The sequence below is a fragment of the Alosa alosa genome, chromosome 19 (genome assembly GCF_017589495.1).
Source record: "Alosa alosa isolate M-15738 ecotype Scorff River chromosome 19, AALO_Geno_1.1, whole genome shotgun sequence".
Lineage (NCBI taxonomy): Eukaryota > Metazoa > Chordata > Actinopteri > Clupeiformes > Clupeidae > Alosa > Alosa alosa.
The window spans coordinates 20,312,445-20,320,895 of NC_063207.1; the positions used below are offsets into that span (position 1 = coordinate 20,312,445).

At 40.1% G+C, this 8,451-nt stretch overlaps 1 protein-coding gene across 5 annotated transcripts; it reads left to right on the forward strand.

Annotated features, from left to right (window-relative positions):
* The first annotated feature begins 251 nt into the window (after window positions 1–251).
* Window positions 252–7,982, forward strand: nkx2.2a (NK2 homeobox 2a). 5 transcript variants are annotated; one of them, XM_048227977.1, is made up of 3 exons: window positions 252–502; window positions 5,918–6,176; window positions 6,773–7,982. In XM_048227977.1, exons 2-3 carry the CDS (start codon window positions 5,921–5,923, stop codon window positions 7,375–7,377), a joined length of 861 nt encoding a protein of 286 aa, XP_048083934.1. In that variant the 5' UTR covers window positions 252–502; window positions 5,918–5,920; the 3' UTR covers window positions 7,378–7,982. The 5 variants fall into 5 exon arrangements, with proteins under 5 accessions (XP_048083934.1, XP_048083931.1, XP_048083932.1 ...); XM_048227974.1 differs by having other exon boundaries at window positions 253–502; window positions 5,871–6,176; XM_048227975.1 differs by lacking the exon at window positions 252–502 and adding an exon at window positions 1,438–1,456 and having other exon boundaries at window positions 5,871–6,176.
* The last annotated feature ends 469 nt before the right edge of the window (window positions 7,983–8,451 follow it).

Genomic DNA, 8,451 nt, shown 5'->3' on the forward strand with positions numbered 1-8,451 from the left:
AAGTTAAAAGTTAAAAGCCTCACACACTCTTTTTGACCGACTGTCACTGTATTATATGCTATGCCATTGACTAAGAGTAATTGGGGAAAATATTTATAAAGATTGATTTGGAAGAACGTGATTGAAATAGCACTTTTTGCAGGTAGTGCTTGCATGAAAACTAAGCTCGAATCAGCTAAAAGCGTTGCCTGTAGGCGGTCATGTTTGCTCTCATACCAATTTATTGCCGATGAACATATGGTCAGTATTTTGTCACACGTCATAGCAGGGGGAAAACAAACACGGCGTAATGTTAGCGAGACAGCTAGAGCAGAGCCACTTGGCCAGCTATGCAAACGCACTTGGACAATATCAGAAGAGGAGCACTTGCTCTCTGGGTATATAAAGCGCATAAGGCTTATCGGTGCATGCACTCCTGACTTCCATTTGGAGATATTTCATTAACCGAGCGGTTTCTTAACGCGAGCTGCAGCACCACTTAGCTCCTTCTGTCAGTCGCCAGGTGAGTAGAATGCCATATTATCTAACCTCTTGTCACACTGCGTTCTGTAAGGACGCTATGTTTTGTGTGTGTGTACTGTGTACCCGTGCGCGCACGTGCGCGCGCATATTTGGCTACAACGTATATCTGGTAAAGTGTAAGATGTCAAGGTTGTGCTCACTGCTCACTATGTTAGACAATAGCCTATACCTTAAACATAAACAATATAACTAAAAAATGGGTACTGTTGTTATACTGCCTTGCCTGGTTTGGGTAAATTGGCCTTTCAAAACAATTCCTAACGGTAGAGGCTAACACGTACAGCACTTTCGCAAGTAGCTTAAACATGTCATTCCTCACTTGTAGGCTACTAAAGTTTTCAAGAAATTTAGTTATCTTGAAGATGTTTAAGTTATCATAAAATATCGCGTGTCATGGTAACAAAAAACGATAATTTCACAAAACAGATAGCCTACCCAAGAGTTGATCATTGCGAGCCCCAAACTAAATTAGCCATTTGTGTTTTTAAATTTAGCCAGAAAGGGCTATAGTTAATATATTGAACATTACACCATAATGCTAAACGTTATATGAGTCACACTACCGGTATCCCATTCCGGTAGGCCATTTATTTTAAAGCAAATAGGCCAACACAACTTTGTTAGTAGCCTATAGAATATCTTATTATTTGCATAACGTAATATCACAGCGTATCCACAAGATTCGGTCATTGTTGGGGCTCATTTTTCTGATCTAAAAAAAAAAACATCACTCCTGTCACGAACCACGTAGCAGTGAAGATGCATAGTCCTTTGTCCACAATGTGCTTTTACCAAGACGATTCGCAGCTGTGTCAGCAGAGTTCGCTAGAGTATTACGGATGCCTCTATCAAACTCTACTGGTCCTCCTGTGTAGCCTTCTCGGAGTCTAGGCTACTCATTTAAAGCGAAGCGGCATCCCTGGATGAGGACATGGTTAGTTTATGTCATGTATAACAACAAGGAACGTCGAAATTTACCCCGTCTTTATGTCTTTTTGCCGCGCGTGAGTGCTTTGATAAATAACTTGCCATTTAAATATTTATTTTGATTGATCAGAAACTAAACGATGATGTATAGTTAATTAAATAGAAGGGGGCGCAAAAGAAGTGTGCATCCCGTTTGGTTGGATGCCGAGGTACTGAAAACAGGAGTGATTTAAAATAATAATCCTTTTCAGCAATTTGTTTCGGAACTGATGATAAAACGGGAGGGGAGAGGCGCCGGATTTCACAGTGCAAGCCGTGAAATTTACCGTTGCAAATAAAATGGTAGTTTAACAAATGAAGGCATTTCCTCTGGGCACGAGCGCTGCGCTAATCTCGTGGTGACATGTTTAATCATTAGACTCGGGGAGATGAATAAAGGCTCGACGTTTGCCTTGGAGCGAAAGGTGCTTGGATTTCGTTCCTGGCATCAAACTGCAACAAATGGTGTGCGCTCCAGGGCACTGTCCTCGGGCTAAGGCTTAGCTCCACAAAAATCAGGTTTACCATTGAAACCAATGGATTGCACGCATTGGCTTTTAATCATAGAATTAACTGGGGAGGCTGAGTTGTCAGTTTATACATTTGTTATGAGCATCTGAGGGGAAAAGAAGGTTTATTTTTATCAAACATAACCGACACCCCCGGGCAATGGGACACTGTAATTCAGCGATTACAGAAAGGAAATGATCACTGCTTGAAGACATCTTCCCCTAGCGGTCTTATTCAATTCAATTGGATACTTAATTTAATCGACCATACAAAAGAAATTATTTTATTCATTTTTGGCAAATAGTTTCCTCCTAAATTTGGTAGGGTACACACAATGTGGATAATCTGAAATTCCATGGATTCTGACGTTATCGTACGAAATTAATTAGGCCTAACATGTTGTGGCATTAAACCCCTTTATTATTTCCATTTCTTATAGCTTACTCTGGCCTTTGAATAGATAAGCCTAGAGAGTTACGCACCCATTTGGGCTACTCCGTGCCAGCAGTCGGCTGTTTAGCTCTCATAATGATCACAGAATATCTCCCCAATACATTATTGAAGTTTATATTTTATAACACTTTGAAAGTCAACATGTTAAGCGACAAGTTCTTTCAAGAAGCCATAGGCCTGCAAAAATAATGAATATTGAATTTTGAACATTTATTTCTATATAGTTATGTTTAGGCTAGTTATGTCCATTAAATTTAGTCATTTTGTCAATATAATATTGGTTAGGCTACCACAAGTGCAATATATCGACAATATTGTATGCTTACATGATCAGTCATTACCAAGTTTGTCATAATTTTTGTGCTCCACACTTGGGTCATACAGAGGTAGTCGCTCTTCAGCATACTTAAAACGGTAAAATTACGCACACAAAGACAATTCCACTTTATCGAACTCCAACCACAAAGTTGCTTTGAAATAATATTATTTTTAATTACTACTATTACTATAATAATAATAATAATAATGATAATTATAGTGACATCAGCACAATTCGTTATAATTTAGGATACAGAATAGGCTGCGGTATTCCAATCTAAGGAACAGTTGTGCAGGGAAGTGAGTTTACCTCAAGTGACAGGCAGTTTGCCCTGCGTGCACGATACCTTCGATTCCACTCATGTTTTGTGATTTACCCCTCGAAAACACGATTGAACCTATATAGCAAACTACGTCCTGGTCTATTCTCCGAGTGAATAGGCGCACTGCCTCTCAGAGCTACCTGGGAAAGTAAACAGGTAAACATAAGGAGATGGCACTTCAAGTGAAGTGCGCCCACTTAGTCAGTACACATTTAGCTCTCCTTTCGTAAACCCTCAGTTTCACTTGTTCAAATACATGTATGCAAACCACGAATCTTGCTCCATGTTTCGCATAACCAAAAACTGCGATAACCTTTTCCATCATGATTGGACAAAGACACCAAGTTGCCTAACAAGCAGCTTAATATATTATAACACTAATCGTGGATTCATAATTCCAATGATAAGATTGCAAACGAAAATGATCTAATGCCAAGTCATCATAAGATACCATAAACTGCTTAGAAATAGTCTTTTGACTTCTTAGTTTAACAGTATGCCTACCAGAAATACAGTTGTCGTATTTTGGTCTTGCGTTAAAATATCTGGTTGTGTGTCATCACGGGACTGAGGGTCAGCCAGTAACCTTGTGGAGCTCTGTCAGCGTGCGTTTTCACGCCAGCTCAATGGACCCATTGTCGTTGCAGCTAAGACTGCTGCATGATTAATTTCTAGCAGATACTATGCTGGTGAAGTATTTAACTTACAGGTAATTCATTGCCAACATTAAGTCGTGGGGAAAAGCAGCTGCTTTTAATTATGGATGCGCATTATGAAGTTTAATATTAGGTCAATATTATCCTATACATGTGGCGAAATTAAATGGTAGTGGTTTAAATGGGCCGATTTCTGCCTCTTATCATACTGCCGCCATGCATCTAGAAGCCTTCGTATGTACAGGTAGCCTATGCGTATAACACACAATGAGAAAACACTATGCAACTATGTGGCAATTTCGTCATATAATCTGTTCGTCTATTTTTTTCCAAGATGGGTAGGCTTAATGACACTTCACTACGGTCACATACGAAAGACTAGTTGAACAAAGTGTGCTGGACATTATTTGTTTAGCAACAAGGGTAAATAGGACGTTAAGGGACTGGGTAAGATGTTTGACACAGTCCTCGCCTGCACCCAAGAGAGGCAGAGAGCAAATTAATGTGTCTGTGTGTTTGTGTGTGTGTGAGTGGGTGGGTGGGTGAGAGTGAGAGACGGAGGTAGAGAGAGGGGGAGAAAGAGAGAGAGATACAGAGAGGGATGAAGGACTTTCCTTAATATTGTGGAAGGTTTCAGAAATGAATAAAGAGATAGTCCATTGAAAGCGGTTGAATGCCATGACAACTAGGAACAACCTCAGATTTATTCCAAACAGTTAGAACGCATTGTAGTTAGGCGTCAATCATCTATTATTTCGCCCCTGAAATAAATGCAAAAACTGCACCCGGACAAAGGCTTCCAACAGGAGCCGGACATTTGTCTACATTTCCCCCATTGTCTGCAGCTTAGCAATCGGTTTGTATTTGTGTTTGCCCGGGTCCGACCACCCAGGATGAGCAGAAGACTGGCCAAAAACGTGCAACATTGTCACCCACATCACATACGACATAGAAGGCAGAGGGGAGGGAAAGCAGGAAGAAAAAAATGTAGCTAAGATGAGAAAAAAAAACTAGGATCAAGAATAATGCTGCTATAGTGCCCAGACGCACTGCCAAATGTGTGAAGAAAAGCAAACATTTAGGTTGAATAATGCACCACTTTTATATAGCATAATAACTTACTTCAGAGTAGAAAGCAAACTTTGTCGAAATGTAGCCAATAGAGAAATAATAGAAAAAGTCGACAAAATGCCATGACGGTTTCAATTATTAACACAATAATAATAGACTATCATTGTTACTGTCGATAATTCCACCTATATGTTCGCCAATTGAATATTTCACCTGTCGAAATATTACGAGCTATGTCTTAATTTTCAACGACATTCCGTGTTCCTTAGACTCAAACCAAAATATTGACCCAAAATGTTTACATAAATTAATCCCTTGTAAAGCTTTGGCATTCCGTTCGAACAATAGAAAATTATTGATCTGAAATGTACGGAAGCACATGTTCAGACTAAGATTTTAGAGTTAATAAAGTAGCAACATGCATTTTTTGACATTACTGTACTAATATTTTTTAGTAGTAGACAGTAGCGCAAACGTAATCTCTGGAGCAATTTGTTAAAACGTGCTTTCAAGTATCCTGAGTATAAAGCTACTTGGAGGTCCTTTGTATGTAAATAGGGTGTAAAAAAGGCCCTCCCCATCTTTGTAATTAATTGACACGTTATACCACTCATCATGTTCTGAAGCACCAATGGTAGAGGCTCGGATCTCCCCAAAACCCACAATTTCACATCTGCAAACACTGTCTTCATCCACTTGACTCCTAAGACCCGCCCACACGTGGCCAACCTTTTGCGTTTTTAATGCTTTTTCACTGCAGGTTCATGTGTTGAGACCAACCTTATATGGACTGAACATCCCGGTAATGGCTTATTTCGCCCTAGCACCCAGCGGTAGCACAATATCCATGAACCAGATATAGCACTTCAGCCACTTTGGCATTCTTCCTGGACTTACTGAACTGATTCCTTCGCTACCATCACTTTGTCAGGCAATGGTTATCGACTGAGCCTCATGATTTGCCGTATCTGTTGTAGCTCAGCGTTTCTGCGACACTGACATTTTTTATCAAATTTGGACTGTGTGCGTTTCTGTTTCTGTTTTAAAACAGCGGATTTCCAAACTGGTGCACAAAGTTTCCTGAATAATTTCTTCCAGACTATGTCGTTGACCAACACAAAGACGGGCTTTTCTGTAAAGGACATTTTGGACCTCCCTGACACGAACGATGAAGAAGGATCTATCACTGGAGCGGAGGACGACACAGAGGGATCGGAACCTACAAAAACGCCTCGAGTTTTGGTGCAAAGTCCACTTGAAGGTGTTCAAAATCTGCCTTTAAAGAACCCCTTTTATGATAATAGTGACAATCCTTACACAAGATGGCTTGCCACCACAGACAGCATCCAGTATTCATGTAAGTACCGTTCAAGAATGGAAACTTAATTCAGACATCTTTGGAACTGTTTACTTTTAATTTTGTGCTAAACAATACAAGTAGGCTACTGTATGTCTCTGTGCCAAAGAAATAATCTTGTATTACTGAATATGTCGGTAAGACTGTCCGAGTGATCTTTCAGGCTACTGATGTGCAGTTGATTATCATGCCGTAAGCTGGGAAGAATATGAACTCATACGAATTAAGGCGATGTTTTGCCGTGACCCAGCTTCAGCCCTATAGTCTATACCTTATGCCATTTTGCATTTATTTCTGTGGTCACCGTTTAACATTCTCTGAAATCAATTTCATGACTCATAGTAATATTGTTTGTCATTGTCAAATATTGGCCAATTCATTAACATTAATTGTCTACGTATCCTACTTATCTTTAAATCCGTGCATTAGAAACATGCATCGACAAGTTTATTCACTTTTACTAGACCTCAAACAACAGGTTTCTCTAAATAGCTCGACTGAAAGAAATGCATGTTTATGTGATGTGATTGGCCTCTTGTTAGGTTGTTTGGACTACAGATTTGCAAATATGAAACATAAAAGATATACTGTCTTAGATTCCGATGTTGGCGCCAGAAGAAGGATGCTCATTGTGTTTTCCCACGCAGTGCATGGTCTATCCGCTAACTCACAAGACTCATCAGCCAAATCGCCAGAGCCTTCCGCCGATGAATCACCAGACAACGACAAGGAAACTTCAAGCAACGGCAGCGACTCCGGTAAGAAACGCAAGAGAAGAGTGCTGTTCTCCAAGGCGCAGACTTACGAACTCGAACGCCGCTTTAGGCAACAGAGGTACCTTTCGGCACCCGAGAGAGAACATCTCGCTAGCTTGATTCGCCTGACACCGACGCAAGTGAAAATTTGGTTCCAGAACCACCGATACAAAATGAAGAGGGCTCGCGCTGAGAAAGGTATGGAAGTGACCCATCTCCCCTCACCACGACGGGTGGCCGTCCCTGTATTAGTCAGGGATGGTAAACCCTGCCACACGCTAAAAGCTCAGGACTTGGCGGCCACTTTTCCGGCTGGAATACCCTTCTCCGCATATAGCGCCCAGTCCCTCCAGCACATGCAATATAACGCCCATTATAGCGCCGCCACTACACCACAGTTCCCTTCGGCACATCACTTGGTACAAACGCAACAGTGGACTTGGTGAATCAGACTGAATGGATGGGCTTGATTTTGGGACTGGGATTTGAGTTTCACAAACAAAACAAAAGGAAAAGACTTTTTTTGGCGGCTTGACCCATTTCAACCGTTTCATTTAGAGGCTGACGTATGCGTCATGTTTACATTTTTCCGTTCAGCAAACCGGGTCCAGCCTCTCCTTAGATCTAAGAATGTCAATGCTCTTGTGAAATTTTGTAAAGTATGTTTGTGTGTTGTAGAAATGTTTTGTCCTTCGTGTCCCCAGCACGTATAAAACCACTTTATAATTACAGAAAATTTTATTTCGTGCTTTTACAATGGACCGAAAATATTTATGGCCAAGAATAAATACTGGCAACTTTTAGCCAATTACTTTGGTTTCTGTTCCTTGTAAATATTTTTGTGGCAATTGTTTGCAATACAGTTATGTTTCAGGGCGTGTAGCTGGAGACATGGAATATTGAAAGTACTATTGAAAGTTAAAATTAATGACAAATGTCAAAGCTGTCAATACTGACCCATCGAATTATGTGAATAGTAATTAAAACGCGCGTTGATTGCGAGAAACCGAACATTTTTATAAGGATTTTAATAAAAATGGTGTTCTAGAAAGTATGCTTTGTTTTGCGTGTGTTACATATGGAATTACGAATAGCTCATATATTCACATGCCTACTCCTTACAGTTAAGATGCTTTTAAACAACAACAAAACATAATATCAGGTCTTACGCATAGCTTTCCCAAAAAGAAACCGACCACGTCGTCTTTATTTTCTAGGCTATGTCTTTTTAGTCAGTCTGGATTTTCTAAATTTATATATGCTAACACTTCAGAAATAAGAAGGCTAAAGTCACTTTTGTGAATTGGGGATAAAATCCACTCAATGTAAGAGGGCTCCTTCAGCCAGGAAGCTTTTCATTCATTGCCTCTCCTTTTCATGGACCTCGGGTGCTCGAGAAAAAACGGTGTTCAAATGGCACATTTAAAAAGCAAACCAAAAATAACAATAATCAGTGGGTGCCATGCAATGTAGGCTATATGCTGATTTAGTAGTTATAAAATAGTTATTTAAAGAATAAT

Excerpts from the sequence above, each read along its gene's own strand:
- nkx2.2a (XM_048227977.1), top strand. The coding sequence starts at position 5,921 with ATGTCGTTGACCAACACAAAGACGGGCTTTTCTGTAAAGGACATTTTG. Across the intron at positions 6,177-6,772 it reads AGACAGCATCCAGTATTCAT|ATTCCGATGTTGGCGCCAGA; the intron begins GTAAGTACCGTT and ends ATACTGTCTTAG.